Consider the following 27,465-nt stretch of genomic DNA (forward strand, 5'->3'; position numbering starts at 1 on the left):
CAGATACGAAATAACTACATAAAAAATAAATAAAATGTCTCAATAGTTTCTTCCCCCCCCCCTCTTTTTTGTTTATTAGCTGATGGTACTGCCCAGGTTCTTGCACTTATTTGCTTGCCCCCCTCCCCTTCTTGTTTTGACCAGTTTTTATTGTTTTTAACTCTTTTATTGATTTACTGCAGTTGAATTATTGACATTTTCTTAGTATCCTTTTTAATTTAAATGCATTTATTTCTTGCTCTAAGTTTAGTTTGACCAGTTTTTAATGCATTTCTGTCTCGCTTTAAGTTTAGTTTGACCAGTTTTTATCTTTTTATTTTTTTAATTGACTTTTTACAGTTTTAATTATTGACTTTTAAATGATTGTTCATTATGGTTTTCTCTATTTTGTTGTTGTTCTTTGCATTTTTAGTGTAACCATTTATATTGTCGACTCCAAAGTCCGAATTCGGCCCTTTATGGGCTTGTGATAGTGATTTTTTTGAAAAAAATATCTTATCGTGACCCTGGTCAATCATTTATTTAGGTTTCCTTCAGTGGTATCTGTTGAATCTACTTTTTATAGGAACCATCAGACTTGTTTTTAGGGATAATATCATTTGGAGAACCATTCGAAATAAAGGTGGAGCGTATTACAGAGCTGTTCTTCAAGTGCTTAGTTCAGAATGTCTCCTCTAGGTAAATTGTAGGTAACCGTACAATAAGTTGAATAAAATAAGCAACTAAATGTTTAAATTAAAATGGGGAAAGCTTTGGTAAGATCAAGATAGTGTAAAAGGGAACTTTTTTTTAGTATTTCGTTTAATTATTTTGAAATATTTTGATTTTTGCTGAATCGTAATTTAGTTTTGCAGCTGGTGTTCAATGGAAACAATATGCCGTCACCATATTTCTTCAATTTGGCCATTTGTGTGAATGATCCTCAGTCTCTTCCCTCTTATTTAGTCACTTAATACTCATGACAAGGTGGTGATAGTGTCATCAGCCTTCTCCATGTAGGATGATCCGCAGGAAGGGCCACTGCGTATGATAGCGGAATTTCAGCCTGGTCCTGGAATTCCTGGAATTTCCCGAGTCCTGTTATTCCACTGAGGCTCCTTTCTTCCTCTTGAACGTTTCCAGTTGCTATTGATTGCGTCAAAGTCATAGAATCAAAGCCGGAGTGTCAGTAGGCAGCTGATGAAGATGTCCGAATCAGCCAAGTGCCCGCTGGGCAGCCTGGTGTGAAGAGAGCAACCTGGAAGTCGTACCTTGCAAGTGGTCATTTCTAACAAAATCTGTCCATTGGATTTCCTCAATTCTTCAGAGCCTCATCCCTCCTCCCTCCCAAAATATGAAAAAATATCCCTCCCGCATGCTTTTCGCCTATGTAATGGATCAAGCGACCTAAAAATTAAATTTTGACATTTTGAATAGTTGAAATCGCACCGCTAGTGTAATGTCTGCAGCTCTTGAAAGTCGTAAGATATCCTTAACATGTATGTTATTGAAGATACGAGTTTTAAAACGCAAGTCTTTAGGGAGCAGGTATGGTGAGGATCAGTGCAATACTGCGACTAGAATTTCATAGGTATTGCTCAACTTGATTCATATTGATTTTTACCATCTAGTTTATTTTTAACTTTTATTATCCTGTTGTATTTATTTTTATCTTTTTGTTTAATCGCTCATTGATTATTAAGGCCGTGATTCATTGCTTTTCGGATATGCGAGATCAAAAGGCGTTTCGAAAGGGCAGAGTATCAGTATGGGCAGAGTATGATACTGATATATGAGAATATAAGTATATGTTCAATCTGACAGTGATAACGACGATGATGAGGACGAATATTTACTTCACTAAAGAGGTCGTTAACTATCTTTGTAATAGTTACAAGACAAAAATGAATTCATAGTTATTTTTCAGTCGTTCCAGCTTTATCTGACTTGATTGATAAAATAAAAAGAGTCCCATATTAAATTTAAAATAATCCCTTTTATATACATCTGTTGTTTATTTGCAGACACTCACAAATTCCACCACCAAGGTATCCCCGCTTGAAGTGGCTAAATCACTAACAGAAAATATCCCGCCCAATGAAATTATTGGGTCACTGTCTACTGCTGGCCTTGGTCTCATCAACATCACCCTTTCTCAAAAGTTTGTGGTCTGTCAAATTACGAGTTTGTTTGTGGAGGGGGTCATTCCGCCGAAAGTTGACAAGAAAAAGGTCGTTATTGACTTTTCCTCTCCCAATATCGCAAAGGAGTTGCACGTAGGCCACTTGAGGTAAGTTTGAACATTGGTAAGTCCATCAAACTTTGGTAAGAAAAAGATTACTATTGAGATATTCTCTCCCAACATCGAAAAGAAGATGCATGCAGGCCCATTTGAGGCAAGTTCGAAAGAGATACCTGGTAACGGTTCAAAGACATACAGATAGTGTATTTAAGAGCCTTAATTCTTCAATTTGTCTTGGACAGAAAATCTTTGAACTAGTCTTGTAAGAAGGGGGGAGAAACTCGCCTTAAGGCTTGGTTGCCCAGAGAAGCGCAGAAGGAAACAGTATGACCATAGATGTACACAGATGTGACCTTTAGAGAAGGGAGCCAAATGCCTGAAAATGGTTCATTTTTGTGCCACAATTTTTCGAACTTACTTGGACTGAAAGTCCCTCGGACTAGTCTTTGGAGGAGGGTAGAAATTCTCTCACTATGTGTGCAGATATGATTATGCCATTCTCACAAAAATAGGATGCTTTGATTAAATTATCAAACTTATATAGCAATCTCGAAACTTGTTTTAATGTACTTAAGGTCTATGCCTCGATATCAAAAACAAAACAAAAATTTCAGTTACGACGACTTTACTGTAAGAGATATAATATAGAAGGTTTAGCTATTAACTCAATAAGTTTGCATAAGTAATGTAGGATGTGAAACTGAATTTCCTTTCCTCAGAGTGTTTTTCAGTTCTGAGCGTCTCCAAAGTTGATCTCAAATTTTTGGAGCTGGTGTCTGGAAACAGGCACCAATCACGTTCTTGAGTTTAAAATTTGTGCTATTCCTAATAGAAAAAAGGTGTTACCCCAGTATCTACCGATTTATTGAATATATCCCCTAAACACCATCCACACTATTTCGCAGTCTTAAAAAGTCTTCCTAAGTTTGTATGTTGGTCCTCGTATTATCCCTTTCGTATATATGATTATTTCTTTTCCTTTTCAGTTTTAACGTTGTTTTTAATTAAATAAAACTTTTTTAAAAATTGAATTTCATGTTTGTTTTTTATTTAATGCTTGATCGTTATTAAAACTATGAACTAAGTTTGTTCACCTTAAAAGTGCGTTATCTGAAATCGTGTTAGGCCAATGTTTATCGATATTCTACTGATTCATGAAATGTACCCCTCAACATCCTCTACATTGCTTCGTAGTCTTGTTCAGTCTGTTCAACCTTCCAAAGTTTGTATGTTAGTCCTCATTATCTCATATACATGATTCTTTTCCTTTTCAAATTTACTGTTGTTTTTTGATTTGAAAAACCCTTCTTTAAATTTGAGAATAGCGACGTTACTAAGAAGTAATTTGATAATCTTTTTTATTGGATGTTATTAAGAAAACAATTGATTGATTGAAATAGTTCATTGCCAGAAATAGTTCATTCATAGTTCATGGACTAATAGAAATCTATCAGACTGATTTCTACCAGTCTCTCTTTTCCTTACTCACTTTAGTCATCACGCCAATCTCATTAAGTCTTCCAAAAGTTGTATGTTGGTCCATCCTTTTCGTATTTATGTTTATTTATTTTTATTTTCAGTTGTAACGCTCTTTATAATTAATAAAATTTGTTTTAATTTTAATTTTAAAATTTATATTAAACCACTGATTATCGAAATTTTATATTCATAAAATCCACCTCCTCATACGCCCCTGAACTACTTTGCAATATTTCACAGTCTCTTCAGTTTCCAAAGATTGTCTGTATCTTGATCCTCTTTTTACCTCTTTCGTATTTATAAGTGTTTCTGATTGTTTTCGGTATTAACTGCTTTTATAATTCAATATAAATTGTTTTTCAATTTAATTTATCCCTTTTTTTATTTAATGTCTGTTTGTTATTAGTAAAAACATTTCTTTCTGTTTAATCTCAAATTCTCCCTATATTTTTTACCAGAAGTAGTTTGGAGATTTGGATCCTCATAGAAGCAAGGAGACCAACGTTTACCAATATTTACCAATTTACCAAAATTTATCGAACATTTACTGATGAGAGGAATATATTCCCTCGTGCACTCTATATCACTTAACAATCTTGTACAGTGTTGGTTTGTTGACAACACTTTGCTCACCCCTCGCACTGATTTTGCAGTACAATCATACTAAAGACCAAACCGTGGGTGTTTTTTGCGCCTTTGTTGAAAGCGACGTATTATGCTTCAAACAAGGCCGTATCCGGGGGGTTAACCGGTTTCAACCCCCCCCCCCCCAAAAAAAAAAAAATTGACCGAGTCGAAAATTATTCTAAAAAATACTGTAAAGACAAATCCTTACCAGAAAAAAATATTCTCCCACACTAAATCCTATTGCATTTTGTGGGTAAGCGGTTCTGATCAGCTTACGCAGGATGTTAGACAAAGTCCACGGGAAAAAATTGGGTAAGCCGAGCAAAAATTCTGGATCCGCTCTTGGCTTCAAGAGCGGATTTATTGGTGCTTTCACAAAATGCCATAAAACCTTTCACATTAGCGTTACGTAAGACTTTGCGTTGCGTTATATAATCTTGTTGAGTAATTTTTTTCAGTAGTGTTGGCAGTTCCAATTAGAATTGATTTGACGTTATATAATTTGACGTTACGTAAGTTTATGTCATATTACGGAATAGTCAACATAGTAGCAGTAAAATGGAACTTCTGGATAAGTAATCAACAAAGTTTGAAGTAAGAAGTACTAAACTTCTCATAGAAAGCCTCTCACGCTTAATTTGAGCTCGAAATTCCAACTCTTTTGCACATTTTTAATTTTGAATAGTTTGCTAATGATGATTGTGATGATTTAGATGATGAATGTGATGGTTTCATAGATTTTGTGCTAGTCTGGTGCGAAAAGGCTTGTTTAAGCTTTAAAGGTTATGCTTAATGTAACATAACTTAATCACGTAGCGTAAAAATACATCCGTATTTTTACCTTATGTCTTATGTCTTAAGCGAAAGGGAAACTTGCGCTAATTGGGAAGAAATTTTTGTATCTCAAAAATTGAACTTAATTGTATTTTTTCTGTTAACTGTTTTGCTAACCCCTTACTCTTTAAAGCAATAAAATAAAAATTTGAGCGATTCAGCAGCCAAATGGATTAAATATACCTCTTTTTTCGTGACATTTATTTTAAAATAACCGAGATAAAAATGTTTCGCTACTATTTTCCAGATTACTGGACTCACCATGTGGCCAGAACGAAATTTGCACTTTACTGAAAAAATACAAATGAATGTGCATGGTCAGTTTAATATACATATACTGATATTTAGTAATCAAAATGTTAATATTATTTAATTTATTAAAGTTATAAAAGTAAAAAAAAATTATATTTTTTTCAGTACAGTGCAAATTTTGTTCTGGCCTTGGGAAGGCATAGGAATTTTGCGCCCAACTCATGTTAATTTCTGCTCGTTTTGTGTTTGACTCGGTTATTTTTTTGCAATTTCTGTACGTTTTGAGTTTAATTTATTTGTCAATGCTGATTTGTGGTAGCTTCACGCTAGGTAGATTATTTGATTTTATTTTTGCTCATTTTTTGTTTAATGGAGTTCTTTACTTTTCTTTGAAAAACTTATCTTGTGGGAAAAGTTTTTTTCGATTAATATCTGTTCGTTTTATATTGACATAGTTTTTTCAGGGAAAAAGAAAATAACACTTTAAATCTTTTCGTTTTTTAAGACTTTATAGTTGGATGTGTTTGGAGAATAGATGGGCGTGAGAGGTGGGTTAGTTGCCTTCAAATCACTTTCGACTATTAAAAAGTGCACTATCCCTTTGAATTTCCAATCGAATGAGCCTGTTTTGAAGTTTCTACGACAACACCTTTTATAAAAAACATTATATGCCCCCAGGGCATAACTTAAGACCCTTGCCCTGAGGGTTCTGGGGGATTGTCCTCAAAAACATATTTTTTGATCTGGAAATCAACTACGCTGAACAAAATGGCTATCTAAAATATTGATTGGATGTGTTTGGAGAAAATATGGGCGTGAGAGGGGGGTTAGTTGCCTTCAAATCACTTTCGACTATTGAAAAGGGCACTAGCCCTTTGAATTTCCAATCGAATGAGCCCTTTTTCAAGTTTCTACGACAAAGATTTCAATACAACCTTATATAACCCCACGGCATAACCTGTAATCCTTGCCCTGAAGACTGTGAGGGGAGTCTCCTGCTCAAAGGTATAATTTCCTGAACTTGAACTGCGTGGAACAAAATGGCTATCTCAAAATCTCTATTGGATGTGTTTGGAGAAATGGTGGGCGTAGAATGGGTGTTGGTTGCCTTCCAATCACTTTAGACTATTAAAAAGGGTACTAGCCAATTCAATTTCCAATTGAATGAGCCCTTTTTGAAGTTTCTACAACAGCGCGTTATATGAAAACCTTATGTGCCCCCTGGGCATAATTTACAACCCTTGCCCTGAGTGCTGGGGGGGGTTGGCATCCTCACAGACCAGAGGTCTATAAACTGTAGTTACGTTTAATAAAATATCTATCACACAGTTATTAATCCATATGTTAGGGGGAAAGATGGTGACGAGAGGCATTTGGATTGACATTATAACACTTTTAACAATTAAAAGGTACACAGGCCCATTAAATGTTCAATTGATAAAGCCGTTCTAAAAGTTTTCGTAGCAACACCTTCTATAAAAAAAAACCTTATATGCCCCCAGGGCATAACTTACAACCCTTGCCCTAAGGGCTATTGGGGACTGTCCTCAAAAACATAATTTCTATCTGGAAATTAACTACGCTGAACAAAATGGCTATCTCAAAATTTTGAATGAATTGTTTCGGGAAATGGTGGGCTTGGAAGGGGTGTTAGTTAACGTCGAATCGCTTTCGACTATTAAAAAGGGCATAAGCCACTCCAATTTCCAATTGAATGAGTGCTTTTCGAAGTTTCTACAACAACTTCCTTGATACGAAGTGCCTTGCTCTAAAGGAAAAAAAATAAATAAATAATACGTTGTGCCAACATCGTTTTTATATGCCCCCTGGGCATAACTTAAAACCCTTGCCCTGAGGACTGTGGGGGAGTGTCCTTCTTTTTACTTAGTCCCCGTTTCTTGTCTCGTTCTCGAGTGTCCCCGTTCTTTACTTAGGCAGTGCGATCGCGCTGCCTATTAAAGGGGTCTAAGGGGCTCAAAGGGGTTATCATCCTAAAAGACCTAATTTCCAGAACGTTCAACTACGTTGAACAAAATGGATATCTCAAGATTTTGATTGGATGTGTATTGGAAAATGGTGGGCGTGAGAGGGGCGTTAGTCGCTATCCAATCGCTTTCAACTATTAAAAAAGGCACTAGCCCTTTCAATTTCCAATTGAATGAGCTCTTTTGAAGTTTCTACGACAGCACTTTCAATAAAAACTGTATATGCCCCAGGGCATAACTTACAACCCTTGCACTGAGGGCTCTGAGGGTGTTATCATCCTAAAAGACCTAATTTCCAGAACTTTCAACTATGTTGAAAAAAACAGATATTTCAAAATTTTAATTCGATGTGTTTGCGAAAATGGTGGGCGTGAGAGGGGAGCTAGTTGCTATCCAATCACTTTCAACTATTAAAAAAGGCTAGCCCTTTCAATTTCCAATTAAAAGGGCTGTGGGGGGAGGGGTTGTCATCCTTAAAGACCTAATTTCCAAAACTTTCAACTACGTTGAATAAAATGCCTATCTAAAAATGTTGATTGGATGTGTTTAGGGAAAGATGGGCGGGAGAGGGGGGTTAGTTGCCCTCAAATCTCTTTTGACTATTAAAATGGGTACTAGCCCTTTGAATTTCAAATCGAATGAGCCCTTTTTCATGTTTCTACGACAAAGATTTCAATAAGAACCTTATAAGCCCCAGGGCATAACTTACAACCTTTGCCCTAAGGGGGTTGTCCTCAAAATCATAATTTCTATCTGGAAATCAACTGCGCTGAACAAAATGGCTATCTCAAAGTTTTGATTGGATGTGTTTTGGGAAATGGTGGGCATGGAAGGGGTGTTAGTCAACTTCCAATCACTTTCGACTAATAAAAAGGCACAAGCCACTCCAATTTGCAATTGAATGACCGTTTTACGAAGTTTCTACAACAACTTCTTTGATACGAATTGCCCTGCTCTAAAGGAAAAAATTAATAAATAATACATTGTGCCAACATCGTTCTTATGTGCCTCCAGGGCATAACTTGAAACCCTTGCCCTGAAGACTGTGGGGAAGTGTCCTCCTCTTTACTTAGTCCCCGTTTCTTATCTCGTTCTCGAGTGTCCCCTTTCTTTACTTAAACTTTCTATATAAACCTTATATGCCCCAAGGGCATAACTTACAACCCTTACACTGAAGGCTCTGAGGGGGTTATAATCCTAAAAGACCTAATTTCCAGAACGTTGAACAAAATGGATATCTCAAAATTTTGATTGGATGTGTTTTGGAAAATGGTTGGCGTGAGAGGGGCGTTAGTCGCTATTCAATCACTTTCAACTATTAAAAAAGGCACTAACCCTTTCAATTTCCAATTGAATGAGCCCTTGTGAAGTTTCTACAACAGTACTTTCAATAAAAACTTTATATACCCCAGGGCATAACTTACAACCCTTACACTGAGGGCTCTGAGGGGGCTATCATCCTAAAAGACCTAATTTCCAGAACTTTCAACTACGTTGAACATAATGTATATCTCAAAATTTGAATTCGATTTGTTTGCGAAAATAGTGGGCGTGAGAGGGGCGTCAGTCGCTATCCAATCACTTTCAATTATTAAAAAAGGCACTAGCCCTTTCAATTTCCAATTGAAGGAGCCCTTTTGAAGTTCTACAACAACGCTTTCAATAAAAACTTTATATGCCCCCAGGGCATAACTTACAACAAGGGTGGTAGTATATTCTGAGTAAACATCCCTAGACAAAGAGGAGGATTTTGTTTACGAAATCCTGGATAGGCCCTTGATGGTCACCCTATCTCGTCAATTATAAGCTTTTTAGTTTACGTGGCCAAACTATTCAGAATTGAAGGGGGGTCTTGCCATAACTTGTAGAGCTTGACTTGTAGAGAGGTCAGGAAAGGGCAGTCCCTAAAAGTCTCTAGCATACCTGCTCGGAAACGTTAAAATTCAGCTCAAAGGAGTATTATCTGAGCCCTTTGGCAGCTTCAGGAGTCTCCTGTAGTGCTACCCCCTTTTATTTAAAACCTTGCCGTCACAGGAGACGTAAGATTCCTTTGTCTTTTCAATCAAATATCAACGTCAAATTACAGATTAAAAATAGCTCACTATGGTTGAAAACCAATTATGGTTGAAAACCTATGGTTGAAAACGCCTTTATTGAAAACCTTGCCGACACAGGAGACGTAAGATTTCTTTGTCTTTTCAATCAAATATCAACGTCAAATTACAGATTAACAATAGCTCGCTATGGTTGAAAACCTATTATGGTTGAAAACCTATGGTTGAAAACGCATTTATTGAAAACCTTGCCGACACAGGAGACGTAAGATTTCTTTTTCTTTTCAATCAAATATCAACGTCAAATCACAGATTAACAATAGATCGCTATGGTGCTTAGTCCCCAGGGAGATTCTCAAATGGACCCTTTGTCTTTGAGACGATCAGCCGAAACCTGAGGCTCGCTAAATGGTTTTAAGGTATCGAATCCCTTTAAGCTATTAGATTAATCTAGAAACTGTTTAAAAATAAATTATTGTCTTCTTTTTCGTTCAGTGTTTATTGAGACTAGCTGTAACTGGAGTAAACTTATTCCATTAATGAGTTTTAAAATCTAATCCCCGTAACATGCCCATCCGTTAAATTCATTTTTTTATATATTATTTTCAAATAGTTTATTATTTTCTTTTTTCAGTCCATATCAAAAGAGTGTAGCCGAACTAAGCTTATTGTATTAATTACTTTTAAGTTTAATGTATTGTCTGTTACGAGTACAACCATTGTAAGAAATATGTTCAACTGTTAAATTTATTTTTAAAGTTATTAAAAAATAAATTTAAATTAAACGATTAAAACTGATCTAAGCTCATTGTATTAATGACTTAAAATCTAATATGTTTAAAATTGATATTCAGGATAAAGCTGCTGTTTTGCGGCACTTTTTTGTGGAGCAGACTATTATTACTAATAGTGTAGTTGAGCAGTTGTCCAAGATTACTTATTCGACAAGCCCGTTTACTTATCCTTAGCGTTTCACGTGACCCAAATGACGTCAGAGGTTAGTAAAATTACTACTTGAAACGGTCTGAGTGGTAGTGGTTACACCTGCTAAATTTTGCTACAAATTTTTGTTCCAATTGCCAGGTAATATTTGTCGTACTTTGATAGCCAAAACTTCATCGGTCAATATTATCTAAATTAATTGTTTAAATAATTGAAAAAATAATAAATTGTTTGTTTAATTAATTAAACAATTAATTTGTCTATAAAAAAAACTGCGGATAAAATTTAATGAAAAGATCCATTGCTAGTTTTAATGTAGCATTTGGTTTTATACACCAATCATCTGGTCAGAAGTTTTTGTAATTTTTGCAATATGAAGTTTGAATTTTCGATTTTTTTTATTTGTTAATATACTCTGGAGTTAAATGTATCATTATCTGGTGTTTGAAACATTGAAAAAAAACAATGGTTTTTGGTATATTGAGTATGTTGCTTGGTGTTTAATTATGAAGAACAATATTTAGTGGTGTTTTCAATGTTGGTGTTGGAGTTTTCAACGATTTTTGGCATTTTCAATGTTGGTGTTTTCAATTTGCTTGTGGTTGGTGTAGAAGTTAGTACGATTACTACTTGAAACGGTCTGGGTTAATGGTATTGGCTACGCCTTCTAAATTTTGCTACAGATGTTATAATTGCCAGGTAATATATTTCGTACTTTGATAGCCCAAACTTCATTCATCAATATCATTTGAATTAATCTTAGTTGTTCAATTAATTGAATAATTAATTTTTCTATTAAACAAACTGCGGAGAAAATTCGATGAAAAGATCCATTGCTAGTTTTAATGTAGCATTTGATTTAATACAACAATCATCTGGTCAGAAATTTTTACAATATGAAGTTTGAATTTTCGAATGAAAATTCTGTTTTTTTCAGAATTTGTTTTTCCGAAAAAACGGAATGAATTTCCGTTTTTTTTTCATTCTCTTGAGTAAAGCCTATCATTTTCTGGTGTTTGAAACCAGTGTTATCAGTGTGTTGTTAGTTGGTGTTTAAGCATGAAGAATAATCTTCAGTTGTGTTTTCAATGTTGGTAGTTGGTGTTTATGCATAAAGAATTATGTTCAGTGGTGTTTTCGGTGTTGGAGTTTTCAACGATTTTTGGTGTTTTCAATGTTGAGGTCTTCAATGTGCCGGTAGTTGGTGTTTAAGCATGAAGAATAAACTTCAGTGGTGTTTTCAATGTTGGTAGTTGGTGTTTATGCATAAAGAATAATGTTCAGTGGTGTTTTCGGTGTTGGAGTTTTCAACGATTTTTGGTGTTTTCAATGTTGAGGTCTTCAATGTGCCGGTAGTTGATGTTTAAGCATGAAGAATAATCTTCAGTGCATTTTATTATGGACTTGGTCATATTGGCTTTTATGAAAGATTAATTGGGGGTCAATGTTGCAAGTTTGTGTGTCATTCTCTGGTGGGAATATTCATTTTTAGGAATTTTTTTTTTGTGATGAACTTGCTTGATAAGAAAAATTATAAAGTCGATTAAAATTGAACTTACTTACTAAAGGTCAAAATTATGAAATAAACTTTTGAATAAATGCCAATGTGAGAAGTCAACGCTCTTCCATCACATTAATAAACGAAAAAATTTATTCATTTTTTTCAAATGTAGTCCTAGTTGTATTAAAAAAGCTTAAATCTAGTGTTGTTGTTTTCTCTCTCTCTCTCTTTCTCTCTCCCCTTCTCTCTCTCCTTCTCTCTCCTTCTCTCTCTCTCTCTATCTCTCTCTCTCTCTCTCTCTCTCTCTCTCTCTCTCTCTCTCTCTCTCTCTCTCTCTCTTCTGTTCCCAATGTGCAGGTGAAGTACTTGGACTTTATTAATACATATACATTTTCTTTTAGATTTTTAGCTGTTTTAATTAAAATTTTATCCGTTATTATATTTGAGCTTTATTTTAATTATAATTTCAATTGGAACTTCATTTAATTGTTAACCGAAGGCAGTATTGTCTAAAAATTATTGTCTTTGGCTTTTTTTTTTGTATTCTGTTCTTTTCTTCTTTTTGTTTCCTTATTTTTTAGTTTAGTTTTTTTTTTTAATAATGAGAAATTGCTTCTAAAACAGTCATAAAATTAATTTATTCCAACAATCTTTCATCCTGTAACTTGTGTATATAATTTGCCTTCATTTAGGCATAGAACGCTCTGCTAAGCTGTTTACTAAGAAGTGTAACAGGACTTTGTCTCCTGAAGAATTTGAGCAAGCCAAGACGTCATTTGCCTATGGTTGCATTAAGTACACGGAGTTGTCAAGAGATAGGAAGGCAGATTATATGTATTCAGTTGACAAGGTAATATTGTTGATATTCGTCATCAAGTGCTTCCTAAAGCTATTGACATTTTTCAGCAAAAATCTCGACCGTTTAGCTCAAGTAAACTAATAAACTTTAAATGCAGCTGTTGGCCAGTCGGCAATTCTCTCACCACTCATCCCAGAAGATTAGGAATGTATATATCGTGCTCAATTTGGGTACAATATGGACATTTTTGGAGAAACAAGCTTCAAAGCCCCTTGCCACTTCCCTCTCACAGATAACTCCGCACGCTTCCCTTCTTAGAAGAATTGTGTCTGGCAGCATTAGTGCTTTTGCTTCCGATTCTGGAAAACTTTTCACATGATTCGTGCAGTAATGATTCGGATTACGCTTAAAGATTCTTTGAAAATAAGGGCTCATTTAGATGTATTTTCTTCACACGAGAAAATAGATTTTTTTTAAGTATCTATTAGGCTACTGCCCCCTCACACCCCGATTAAAGGTTACATAATTTTCCTTCGGTAGCATTTTGGGTCTATTTAGGTCAAAATTGTCACAAATGGCACACCAGGTTAAAATCGGTATTTTTTTATGGCGCGATTTTGTTTGTAACTTTTAACTCCATGGTTTTCTGACATATTAAATTCGTTGGTCTGATTTTTATCAAGTTCGCATATATGTTTGAGATGTGATTAGCTTGGAAGTGGTTTCTTTTAGTGTTTATGCTGTGTAATCAATTTAGAGTTTCAATTTCTATTTACAAAAAAGGCTTACCATAGGCAGCGCAGAAGCGCTGCCTTAGTAAAGAACTATGTTGGCACAATGGGTTTTTTTTTTTTGGTTTGTTTGTCTTAGACCAGGGTACTTCGTATCGAAGGAGTTGTCGTAGAAACTTCATACAGGGCTCGTTTGTTTGGAAATTGGAATGGCTATTGCCTTTTTTAATAGTCGAAAGCGATTGGAAGGCAACTAGCCTCCCTCCCCGCCCCCCATTTCCCTAAACATATCCGATCAAAATTTTTAAGATTTCCAACGTAGTTGAAAGGTCAGGATACTATGTCTTTGAGGATGACAACTCCCCCACAGCCCTCAAAGTAAAGGTTGTAAGTTATGCCCTGGGGTATATTAGGTTTTTTATTGAAAGTGTTGTCGTAGAAACTTCAAAAGGGGCTCATTCGATTATAAATTCAGTGGGCTAGTGCCATTTTTAATAGTCGAAAGTGAACAGAGAACAAATGCTCCCCCCCACACCCTTCATTTCCCCAAACACTTCTGATCAAAATTTTAACATAGCTATTTCGTTCGACGTAGTTGAAAGGTCTGGAAATTATGTATATGAGGATGACACCCCCCCCCCACAGCCCTCAGAACAAGGGATGTAAGCTTTGCCCTTAGGGGATATAAGTGTTTTTTTTTTAATGTTGTCGTAGAAACTTCAAAAAGGGTTTATTCGATTGGCAATTGAGAGGACTAGAACCATTTTATTAGTTGAAAGTGATTGGAGGGCAAATGCCCCCCACGCCCATCTTTTCCCCAAACACTTCCCATCAAAATTTGAGATAACCATTTTGTTCAACGTAGTTGAAAGGTCCGGAAATTATGTCTGAGTATGACAAAGTCCATCCAGCCCTCAGGGTAAAGGTTTTAATTATGCCCCAGGGCATATATTGTTTTAATAGAAAGCGTAGCCAGATAAACTTCGAAGGGGGCTCATTGTATTAGTAATCAAAAGCTCTAGTTCCCTCTTTAAGAGTCAAAGTGATCAGAGGGCAGCTACCCCTCCCCCCCCCCACACTCACACACACACGTCATATTTTACCAAAATGTATCTATTAAAAATGATAAGATAGTCATTTTATTCAGAATAGTCTAATTATCATATAACAAGGCTTTTGGAGTTGAAATTAACCCAAAGAGCCTGGTGGTAAGGGTTGTAAGTTATGCCCCGGGGCCATATAAGGTTTTTATGGAAGGGGTGGTTGTATAAACTTTAGAGGTGGCTCATTTGGTGGAAATCGGAATTTCAAGGAATTTCTTTCCTGGTGAAAGGGCTTTAAGTTATTTCCTGGGGGTATATAAGGTTTTTATGGTATGTGTGGTCGTATTGAATTCAGATGGGTCTCATTTGATTTTAAACTGGAAGATATAGTACCCTTTTTAAGAGTCAAAATGATTTGAGAGAAACACGTTACTTCTACTACAACTACTGCTGCTTCTACTGCTACCACAAGTAATATTGCTACTACAACTACTATCAGTAAAATTACTACTTCTGTAGCGAGTACTACTAAGGCTGATGATTTTGAAGAAAAAAAAATTCTGACGAAACGTTGAGGAGAAATACTAACTAAATCTAAAACATACTATGTGTATATAGATTGCTGATAAGGGCGTATCAGCAATAGTTTTGGGACGGCTTATCATATCAAGAGGAAGCTTGTAGGGGCATCATGAGTGGGATGTTCAGTTGAACAAAAGGCAAAATGTACCTGTTACTACTGCTATTAATACTGCTGCTACTTCTGTTGCTACTAATAATTATACACCATTATTGCTACTACTACTACCAGTACTACTATGATACTAGTGCAATTAAGGCTACACGTATGAAAGTGAAAATTTGACAGAATATCGAGAGGGAATTCGAACTAAATCAAAACACACTATGCACATGCAGATTATCAAAAATTCGTTTGTCAAGAATTGATTTGGCCATTAAGTTGAAACTTTTGACGGATGCTCAAAGGGAAAGATCAATTGACCAAAAGGCAATATGTGCACTACTACTAATAATAATGCTTCTGCAACATGTACTAGTTCTACTAGTAAAGTGCAAATTATGTTCTGGGCTTGGGAAGGCATAGGGTTTTGAGCCCTATTCCTGTTAATTTCTGCTTGTTTTGTGTTTGACTCGGTTTTTTATTGTAACTTCTGTTTTTTGGAAGAAACAGAAAAAAATAAACAGGGCTTGAATGAAACAGAACAGAAAAAGAACAGGTCAATCAAAAACAGAAGACTTGTGTCTGTTTCTATTCTGTTTTTCGATAAAAATAGCTGTTTTCGTTCAAAAATCAGCTGTTTTTTTGTGTTTTTTTTAACACTTAAAGCTTAAAGAAAGAAAAGTTTAGGGGATAAGTTGTCTCAAAGATAATATTAGTATCATTGGTTCAAGTTTTAAAGCTTATCATAGAAAGTGCAATAGCGCTGCCTAAGTAAAGAGCCATATGGGCACAATATATTATTTATTTTTTTATTTTTTTCCTTTGGTTTTAGACCAGAGCACTTCACATAGAAGGAGTTGTCATAGAAACTTTTAAAAGGGCTCATTCAGTTGGAAATTAAAAGGTTTAATGTCGTTTTTAATTGTTCGAAGCAATTGGAGGGGAACCAGCCCCCCCCCTCCTCAACAACCATCATTTCTCTAAACACATCCAATCAAGATTTTGAGATACCTGTTTTGTTCGGCGTAGTTGAAAGGTCAGGGGGTTTTGTTTTGGGGATGACAGCACCGCCCTTGTAGCACGGGTTGTAAGTTATGCTCTGGGGGCATATAAGGTTTTTAAAGAAAGGATGGTCATATAAACTTTGAAGGGGGCTTATTGGATTTGGAATCAGAAGTTCTAGTGCCATTTTTAAGAGTCAAAGTGATAAAAGAGTAGCTATCCCCCCTCCCACACACACATACGTCGTATTTTTCCCAAACGTATCTGATAGAAATTTTGAGGTAGCCATTTGTTCAAAATATAGTCAAAAGATGATATAACAAGGCCTTTGGGCTCAACACCCCCTTCCAGAGTCTGGGGGCAAGGATTGTAAGTTATGCCCAGGGGTATGTAAGGTTTTTAAGGACCGGGTGGTAATGAAAACTTCGGATCGGAGGGGGCTTATTTGATAAGAAGTCGGAAGTTCTAGTGTTCTTTTTAAGAGTCAAAAGTAAATGGAGGGTAACTATCCCCCACAAGCCTACCATTCCCCAAGACACGTCCGATGAAAAATTTTAAGAGAGCTATTTTGTTCAGAATTATTGAAAGATCCAGTGCTTATGTTTTTGGGGATGTTTTTGGGGAAGTCCTCAAATCTAGGTAATTTGTTCATTGTTTACATATAGTATATATTATTGAGAAAGGTATGTTTTTTGTACTTTACTTTCTAAAAAGACGAAAAGAATTCAGGTGAACTTTCAGAGAATATTAAGGAGAGTGTTAAACTAAATCAAAACACGTTATGTGTATACACATTGTCAAAAGGGCGTAATTCAGGAATGACTGAGCAAATTAATTTGGAACTTCCAGGAAATGATAAGGGAGATGATCAAAAAGGCAATATTTGGATGCTACCACGACTACTACAACTACCATAACTACTACTGCTAGCACTACTACTGCCACACTAATCTTTTTACAATATTGAGGGGAAACTTGAACTAAATCAAAAGACGCTATGTGCTTGTATATTGTCAAAAGAGCGTATCTCAAGAATTGATTTGGGTATTAAGTTGGAACTTTCAGAGAATGCTTAAAGGGAAGATCATCTGACCAAAAGGCAATATGTGAACGCTACTACTAACACTACTATCACTGCTATTATTATTATTAATTTTACTGCTACTGCTACTACTTCAACTACTACTTCTATTGGAACTATTTGTAAAGTTAAGAGCATTGAGGGGAAAATTTGAAGAAGCATACGAACATACAAGTTATCAAAAGGACATATCTGAAATGCCATATCAATTGCTAATTGTATTAAGTTGAAACTTTTAGGACTTGATGAGAGCGATGTTCAATTGACCAAAAATGCAATATGTTAATACTACTGCTGCTAGTACTACTACCGCTATTCAATACTATTATTATTATTAATACTACTACTCGTAAAGCCAATGCTACTTCTGTGACTACTATTACAACTAAGCCTAATGGTATGAAAGTAGAAGTTTCAAGGACTTTTAGGGGGGGAGATGAAATAAATCAAAACACAAAATCTGTTTGCAGGTTGTCAAAATGGTGTGTAGCAGCAATATCTTAGCAACAATTTGGTGTGTGAAGTTGAAACTAACAGGGCTTGTTGTGGGGGGATGTTGAACTAACCACGAGGAAATATTTGCATCCTAATGCTACTCCTTCTACTCATACTACTACTACTGAAGCTATTATTAATATTTCTACTACTACTACATCCACTGAAGTTAAGACTACTAGCTACTACTATTAACTCTACTGCTCCTACTAAAAATCTGCTGATATTAAAACTAAGGGCACTTAGTTGAAATACTTTGAATGTAATCAAACTGTATTGACCTAAATCAAAGCAAACTTTGGCCTCACAGGGTGCCTAAAAAAAAAAATTACCAAACAGTGTCAGTTTAATACGCATATAGATTACTGATATTTATTACTTAAAGTTTAATAATTTTTTATTTATAAAAGTAAACAGTGGAAACAATTGGAACGTATTCTGTTATCAGTAAAATGCAAAGTGCATTCTGGTCTTGAGGAGGCATTGGGACTGTCGGCCCCATTCAGGTTAATTTTTGCTCGTGTTGAGTTTGAATCGGATATTTATTGTAATTTTTTTTCGCTCCGGGTTCCATTTATTTATTGACTGTGATAAATGGTAGGTTTACGCTTGGAAAATTATTTATATTTATTACTGCGCATTTTGAGTTTAATGGAGCTCTTTACTTTTCTTTGAAAAACTTGTTTTGTGGAAAAAGTATCTAAAATTAATAACTTAAAAACATGCACGTTTCTAGTGTTTTGGAAGAGCAAGGTATTGAGGAGATGGAAACTCCTTCATATACGGAATAATTTCTGTTCGTTTTGAGTGTAAATGTTGTTCCATACTTTCAGTTGAAAAAAACTTACGGTTTTTTTTTTAATTTCTGATCCTTTTTTTAAAAATGCCGCTATGTCTGGCTTACCTTTCACAAAGTCTCTCCCCTCCCGGAAAACTCCTCCGTGGACAGTTCCACCGACGTTAAATACACCATGCCCCGTTAAAATTCCTTTTGGGTGACTTTATCTTCCATGATACCTCTTTGAGTTTTCCAAGTTATCGATGGGTGATTAGCCCCCCCCCCGCGCACGTGGGGGGGGGGCTGATCACTCATCATTTCTGAAAACACAACCAATCAAAATTTTGAGATAGCCATTTTGTTCAACGTAGTTTAAAGGTCCAGCAAATATGTCTTTGAGGATGACAACTCCCCACATCCGTCAGGGCAAGGGATGTAAACTATGCCCTGGGGACCTACAAGGTTTTTATAGAAAGGGTGGTAGTATAAACTTTGGAGGGGACTCATCGGTTGGGAAATTCGGAGTTTTGGTTGCGTTTTTAAGAGTCAACGTGATCGTGAATCAACTAGCCCCCCCCCCCTCACTTTCTATTTTCCCAAAATGCATCCGATGAAAATTTTGATAAAGCCATTTTATTCAAAATAGTCTAAAGATCGTATTATAATGCCTTTGGGGTTTAAACAACCCCTAAGAACTGAGGACCCCGGAGGAACATAATGTATTTATTAAAGTTTGTTTGTACATTAAAAGTCGAAAGTGATGGCGGGCAATCAACTCCCCCCCCTGTCACGCTCTTTTTTCAAACGCATTTGATCAAAATTATGAGATGACCATCTTGTTCAAAATACTCCAAATGACATATAAAAATGTTTCCAGGGTCAACGCAACCTGCTAGATCCCTGAGGCAAAGGTTGTAAATGATGGCGAGGAGCCAAATAAGTTTCTTGTGAAATGGTTGTTCATATAAACTTCGAATGGGAAATAGGATTAGAAATTAGAAGCTATAGTGCCTTTTTCAAGAGCCACAAGTGATATAATGGCACTAAGGCTCCCCCCCCTCCCCCTGCATTCATAATTTACTGGGAAATACATCCAATCAAAATTTTTAAACACCTATTTTCTGCGGCATTTTCAAAAGGTCCTGAAGTTATGCTTTTGGAGTTGTCGACCCCCATAACCCTCAGGACAAGGGCTCTAAGTTGGGCAATTCGTTCACTGTTTACACTTCGCATATGTTTCTAACTTTCCATAAATATTATTGTTACTATCCAAAAATACAGGGGACATTCAGGTGAGCCTTTCAGAGAATGTTGAATGGAGTGTTGAACTAAATCATGGAACGTCATGTGTATACGGGTTGTCAAAAGGGCTTAACTCCGGACTGACTGAGTGTATTAATTTGGAACTGTCAGGGACTGACACGAAGGATGACCAAATGACCAAAAAGATCATATATTCATGCTACTACTACTACTGCTACAACTACCACCCCTTCTACTGTTACCACTGTTACTACCACACCACTATATTTAAAGATTTAAGGTAAATTTGAACTAAATAAAAAGACACTACGTGCAGACACATTATCAAAAAAGTGAATCTCAAGCATGGATTTCGGTAATAAGTTGGAACTTTCAGAGAATGCTTAAAAGGGAGGACCAATTGACCAAAAGGCAATATGCAAACGCTACTACTAATATTGCTACCGCTACCACTCCTACATTTATTGCTACTACTACTTCTATAACAACTATTTGTATGGTTAAGAGGATTAAGATGAAAATATCAAAAATATATGAACATACAGGTTATCAAAAGGACACATCAGTAATGTCATAGCAACAGCTAATTGTATTAAGTTGGAACTTGCAGAACTTGATGAGAGGGATGTTCAACGGACTGAAAGACAATAATTTAATACTACTCCTGCTACCCGCACTAGTGCTCTTACTATTAATACTGATACAGTTTTTGTCATTTGGCAAACCGTAAGTCTATTCATTCCTGAAATCTCTAATTTTTAAAGATTATACTTTTGTTTGTTTCTAAATTATGGCATCTTTTGATCACTACCATATTTTACTCAGTGTTGCCACGTTAAACCATGAAGTAAGTAAGCGAACCTAATTAGTTATATTTGGCAATGCTTTTCGTTCGTAAAAATTCAAACGTTGACAATATGTGAATTCCCACAGATAACTCCACCTTCAAAGCAAAGTTACACCTTCTTAACCTATTGGGTACCATATTTTTCAGCTTTTTGATGATTTATCACCCGCGTTTCTTTTGTTTCCGCGTTGCGTTTCTATTCCAGAAAAATGTATAATAGCATATAGAAGTCTTTAACTAATAGATTTCATTTTTACTGTCCTTGGTACTTTGTGGTATATGGTGTTAACCATATGGTTAATCTTTTGTTGGTCGTTATGGCTCATGGCTACTATCCAAAACTGTATAACTGCATATAGAAGTCTTTTTAACCAACAGATTTCATTTTTACTGTCCTTGGTACTGGTGTACGGCGTAAACCATACGGTTTACATGGTTTATACGGTTACAGATGTATATAGTTGTGTAAGTTTCCACTTAACCAATTAAAACAATCAGGTTTCATTTTTGCTACCCCTTGTATTCTAAGGAAGTTCGAAATGACAAAATTTTGTCTAATACACTTTTGATTATTTCAGATGCTTGGTGACACCAAGCAATCAACAACAACTGAAAGAGAAAAGGTTTTTTACATGTTGAAACTCTACACTCGAATTAAAAGTTTTGCTACACATGCCATTGTTGAGAAAAATCAATTGCTCAACTATGCTAAAGAAGGAAGATTGAAAATTGAGCCAAAAGAAATCGGCTAAGGTATGTAGTCTTTTTTTCTTCTTTTTTTTGTTTGTCAGTGTGTGTGAATTCTAATTTTTTACATTAGATACCAGGATATCGTTTCAATAAATAAATCATCGTTAACTCTAGTGTTTATGTTGAACTAATATCAAACAATGTTAAATTAATGTTTAAAAATGCTTATTGTTAATACTAAATTAAAGTTCATGGCAATTTCTTTCTAAATACTATTAATTATCTTTTTCTTAAAAAAAAACGGATATCTGACAATAAAATGGGAAATTTTTTTAGAATATCGATTTTTTTCTATGTGTTTGTTTCATATGATAATATGTGTCTTTTGTGTTCGTTGAATTTTCTAAACGATTTGGAGAATGCAAGGCGGTAAGTGTGACCATGAAGTCGAACGTTCACGGTTCAGGTTCCAAATATCATTAAGGAACCGATCGTAAACACTTGGCTGTACTGTCAAGGAAATGATCAAGTGAATTCCGTTGCTTATCACTTCTGAGGATGCCCGTGGAAACGTGCGAAAACATCATAAGTAACCTGTCCCTATCTCATAGGAGTGATAAAACCACAGTATCGCTATCTACGTAGTTTAAGTTTCTATTAATGTTGTCAATTAGCCTTTTCTTCTTTTTTTTTGAACAAAACCCCTCGGGTGAAAGTTACAATATAGTCTGCTTTTTTTATAAAATAGCAATTATGCGCAACCACCGCGCCAACAATCTATCCGGTGCGTAATTGGATGAATTTTATTTAAAGTTGCAAAGAAGTAAGGGAATAAAGTTGTATTTAATAGTTTCTTACATGCTTGTAATAATAGTTAATAACGTTAATTAAATGCATATTTTGTATTAAGTTACATTTTACTTATCGTCAGAACAATGGCGGTTTACTCCTTATTCTCATTATACGGATTTGATGGAAAATTTTATGTTAAAAATACCCTTTTTATATCTAGACGACCGTGCAGGTTTGGACTGGCTGGGTTTCAAGAAAAAAAATAAATGAAGTTTTGTTAAAAGAAATAAACAAATAACAGCAAACCTAAAGTTTATAAACTTGTGTGGGTAAATATCACCCTTTACAAAGCCCTATATACACACTCAATACCAGCCATCTATATGCCCCATTTTCATTGTTCTATTAGGTAGAGGCTTAATTAAATCTATCTATTTACGCCCTTACGCCCAGCTTATTTACGCCTAACCGCCCAGTTTATTTATATCCAGACGCCCAGGCTACATTATAGCCACACTAGTAGAAAAAATCTGAATTAAGCTTGACTACAGTGCCAATTTTGTATTTCCCAGTTCGTAATTTGTCCTGTTTAACAATGCTCAAATTTCTAGCGTAATTTTTGTAATTTTAAGTCTCTACTACTTTTAACTACTCACGGCAGCATCAAGCCTTCTGAGGCCAACACAGCTATGTGCGCTCTTTCTCCTTCCTAATCTATTTAAGATTGTCTCTAAATTTATTTTAGCTCCCAAGAAGTTCCAATTTCCTTTAAATGCTATCTTACGACCTCCTCCCATCCCATTCGGAGACGACTTGTTTTCCGTTTAGTCCTAGGGGGTGGCCGTAAAGGACCACATTTACAATCTGGCATCGTTCATCCACAAAACGTATCCTAGCCATCTCAACCTTTGTCTCATTATAATCCTAGAAAGTGGGACAGAACCACATTTTTCGTTAAACTTATCGTTGATAGACTGTCAGTCAGACTTGTACTATCCATTGTCAATTCTTCTGGAAAATATTTAGCAAATCTTTCTGTCTTCCAAAGCGCCTGCGTTTTTAGAACCATACTTAACCACTATCATCAGTGTAGTTTCCAATATTGTAATCTTCGTTCGTACCTTCTCCTTCCAAATTTGTTTGCTTGTTGTTTGGCATGAAACTTGTTGATGCTTGAGAAGATGTTAAAGCTGATATAAGCTTTATGAACCAACTTCTAGCCATTGCAATTTTCCAATTCTGTATCACTAGTACGACGTTAAAATCTGTAGTCAATTCCTCTGGAAAACATCTAAAAAACTATCCTGCCTTCCAAAGTGTCCGTGTTATAAGGACCATACTTGACCGCTGTCATCAGTGTAGCTTCCAATATTATAATGTTGGTTCACAGACTTATGTTCCTCTTAGAGAATTTTTCAAATTGGAAAAGTGGCTTTTGCAGATGGTGAAGAGGCTGAACCAACACAAACTTCAAAACTTCGCACCTCTATGAAAAATGTTATGAGGAATGCAAGCTTGGGGGGTGCTCCAAGGGATCCAAGTTTGTTTAGAAGGGTTTAGTGGTCCCCATTGTCGTGCGCCCCTTCAGAATCATGGAGAGATGCACCTAGGACATTATTTTTTTGAGAATGATTCATTTATTGCATTTGTTAGCAAAATGAAATCATCTGTTGAGGAATGGTGTTTCCTGAATCAAGTTTGAGTGTGAGGGATCATATTGTTGTTTTCAACAAACCAGAGGAGTCTGTGATACATCATTTTCTCCGTTATTTTCCCCATCACAGGAGTAATCATTATGGGCCTATAGGACTCAGGGTTCTCTTTGGGTTTATTTTTCTTTAGGATTGGTAGGAGGGATTAACATTTCTATATATTGGTGAACAGAGAAGATGCCCAAGCGTGATTATAACAATTTAGCAGTTCTTGTTTGCATGAAGGGGTGATATTCTTTATCCATGTAGAGTGTATATTGTAATAGCTGCCGCTAGTTTTGGTCCTAATATGATGTATTGCATTATTCATTTCTTGGATTGAAAATGGACTACTTATATACTCGGATCCTTGGTGTGGTTGGTAACTTGAGTTCATAGGAATTGGGGACATTTTGCTTCGATTATTTGATGTTAGCTTATTAACAAAAAGAGTTGCAAATAGCTTAGCTTTTTCATTATCATTGTCATAATGGGTATTATTATGTATAAGCTCATACAGGAGTGGTTGGGGGAAGTCTTTTCCCCACAGATGTGGCTTATGACTTTATGTATAATTGGCTCATGTGTTTCTCTGGAGAGATTATTTGCAAAATTATTCCAGTAATTATATTTATCATCTATTATAGTCCTTTTTAGGTTAGATTCTGCTTGTAATTTTTTTAAATATGCAGTAGGTGATGGTTTTTTTATGAATTCTGTCCTAGCTGCCTTTTTTATTCTCCATTTATTTTGGCACTCATTTGTCCACCATGCTTTAGGAATATGTTTAGGGTAGGATATTCTTAGGTGTTGTCCTGGGGATAGCATGATTAGCTGTATTTATTAATAAAGATGTCAATACTTCAGCTAGTGTGTCAACTGTTGTGTTTGAAATATATGAATTTTGGATGAAACTTGTGATTTCATCATTTAGCTTATTTTGGAACATAGACCAATTTGCTTTAGTGTTTGATATATTTGGAGGTATGTGGTAGAGTTTCTGCAGGTTCATTTAGGGAGCACATTATAACAAAGTGGTCAGTACATAGACTATCAATTTTATTTATATAAATTTTTTTCCAAATATTTAATGACACAATTTGTTGGTCAATTTTGGAGAATCTGCCACTTTTGGGGTTGAAATAAGTATTCAGGTTTAGAGGGGTAGCAACAGCTAATTCGTTATTATTTGAAGTCATATACTCAATCAATTTACCAGCTTTATTTGCTGGTTTATTCCCCCACAAAAGGCTGTGGGCATTGAAATCTCCACAAATAATGATATTTTTTAACATATTAGAATTAATAATATAATTAAAGAAATCCATGGCATCTGTAGTTTGGCCATTAGGGTTATAAAAGCTTATTATGTAAGTTTTTATATTATTCAGCCAAACACTGATACCAATTGCATCAACATCATTAGCAAAATCTGGAAAATTGATGCCACAGAATTTTATATTATTTTTAACTAATAGAGCATCACCACCTCCTTTTCTCTCTGATGATCTATCCTTTCTCAGGATAGTAAATCCCAGAGACTTAATTTGTTGATTTTGGGTTAAATGAGTTTCCTGGAGGCAAGCAATATCAATGGAACTATTATTCATAAAAGATATTAGTTCATTTAGCTTATTTTCTGTGAGTGATCTTATGTTCCACTGGAGTGTTGATATGTGTTGTGTTGTTGATTTATTTTTCATATGACTGTGTATCAATGTTCAGCTTTGTTAAAAGCAAAGCAAGATTTTTATTTTTGCTTGAATGAGCATATCATCGGGGATGTAGATTTTTGCCAATTCTGCAATGATTTTTGTTTTCTGTAGTTGATGTATGTTCATGGCCTGAACTGCATTACTTTTTAGAATGAATAAGCATATATTTGGGGATTGCATGTTTGGTTGTGCATCCTGTTTGTCAGTTAAGGAAATAATTCCTGGTAGTGTTTCTGGTTTGTTTCTTCTTGGGAGGGGGGGGCAGGCTGACCTCATCTCACCGGACAAGGAGGCTTGTTGACTTGGTGATTCCTTCTGATAGGGATGTGAGCTAGGGGTCTTAGAAGATGGTGTTTTATGCGGGGTACTCAATGCATTGGGGGCGTTCGACTTGGGGGTTTTGGTTGGTTTCATTACGGGCTTTATTTGGTAAAATTATCCTACTAGTTAGTGATGCGCCCCTTTCTATTTTGCGATTATTCTTTTGTATATTTTTCCTTATCAGTTTTGCTCCATTTTTATAGTAGCCTTTTCATATATTTTTTTAGGAAATTTTGAAGTTTTATGATGTAATTCAGAAGATAACAGAGGATCTCCTTTTGCAACCACTCTGTGAATATGTCTATAATATTGCAACTGTTGCATCTGAAGTTTGTAATTATTGGAATTACGTTGAAAAGGACAGTCAAACAGGTAATATCCTCTACTGTAGTGCCTTTGTAATTCGGGTTGAATAATTTTTTTTAGTAAGTAATAACCTGTAATACTCTATAAAACCAAATCTGTGTTTATCTATCCATCTGTCTATCCTTCCAGTGATAGGCAGCTAAACTAATCAAGGTGGAAACAATATTCTCCATATTTATTATAAACACTCATAAACTTAATCATAAATGTTATTTCTCATGAGTATTCTTTGCAGAATAACTTTGAAATATGAGAGTTCAAAATTTACTTGGGAAAAAAAAACTGGATATGGCAACTTCAAAATAGTATATATGTGTGTTTGTATGTTTGTTTATTTTTGGGCAGTCGGGAGCGGGGATATTGGGGATGGCAAAGCTCCTTTTGGCCTTAGGATTAACTCAGTCTAGCGAATCCGCTAAATTGAACTCAATTAGCAATGAAGTTGTGAGTTTTTTCGTTGGATCAAATTGCCGCTGTTGACAATATCTCCATGCATTTAAATATCTACATTTCAGCACAGCCATGTATAACTTGTAAAGACCTACATTGTGGACTGGACTTTTATTTAATGGATCAAAGAGTGGAATTCCTTACTATGAACAGCTCGAAAAATAAATTATCCACTAACCGTACTGTCAACATTGACGATACCATGATTAAACCCCGCGATTCACGCGTGTGCCGTCTTCCCTTTTGCAGCCACATTGAGGAGCACACTGTCTGCTGTAATTTAACAGTTCTATTCCTGTCTTTCGGCGCTACATACGGATCAGCTTTTGCCAACAGGGTGCTTTTAACCCTTTCTTACTTTCTCGATTGTATAATGGTCGCTCTGGGTTTCTTTCGAAAAATTTTCGCGATACTGAAAAAGAAAGCCACGCGAAGCTTATTCTACGGATATGCCGAGTTCCTGTTGTCTACCCCGGTCGCACCGAAATAGAAGTACAGTGTTAAGGATTCTTTCCCATCTGTTGAAACAAGGCTCGCTAAATGTAAAACTGATGTAATCAATGCTAATCACCCCTGGACTATCGGGATTTATTGCATTTTCCTGAAGTCTATATTTTTTTTATTCTTTGCTTACATATTCTCTTAAATTTTTTATTTATTTTTTTTGACAAGTTTTTAAATCAATAATAAAAAATAGTAGGTTTAATAGTCTATAATAAGAGTAGTTTATAGGCCTAGGTGTTACTAGGAGTAAACGTTTTGAGGGAAGACTTCATCGTCGTCTGTGGATAAACTGGATAAGGTTTCTTAGCCTAAACAAATAA

General features: G+C 35.5%; 1 protein-coding gene across 1 annotated transcript in view; it reads left to right on the forward strand.

Annotated features, from left to right (window-relative positions):
* LOC148956611 (arginine--tRNA ligase, cytoplasmic-like) overlaps positions 1–22,268 on the forward strand; it is a 29,419-nt gene extending 7,151 nt beyond the window's left edge. The window contains exons 2-4 of the mRNA XM_089086069.1: positions 2,004–2,269; positions 12,588–12,745; positions 21,195–22,268. Coding sequence (XP_088942195.1) covers positions 2,004–2,269; positions 12,588–12,606 — 285 coding nt within the window. The 3' untranslated portion in view covers positions 12,607–12,745; positions 21,195–22,268. The remainder of the gene's footprint in view (positions 1–2,003; positions 2,270–12,587; positions 12,746–21,194) is intronic.
* Positions 22,269–27,465: the final 5,197 nt, after the last annotated feature.

Source organism: Artemia sp. Qi Xiang Cuo, chromosome 1, assembly GCF_049724085.1.
Source record: "Artemia sp. Qi Xiang Cuo chromosome 1, ASM4972408v1, whole genome shotgun sequence".
In the NCBI taxonomy this organism is placed as follows: Eukaryota; Metazoa; Arthropoda; class Branchiopoda; order Anostraca; family Artemiidae; genus Artemia; species Artemia sp. Qi Xiang Cuo.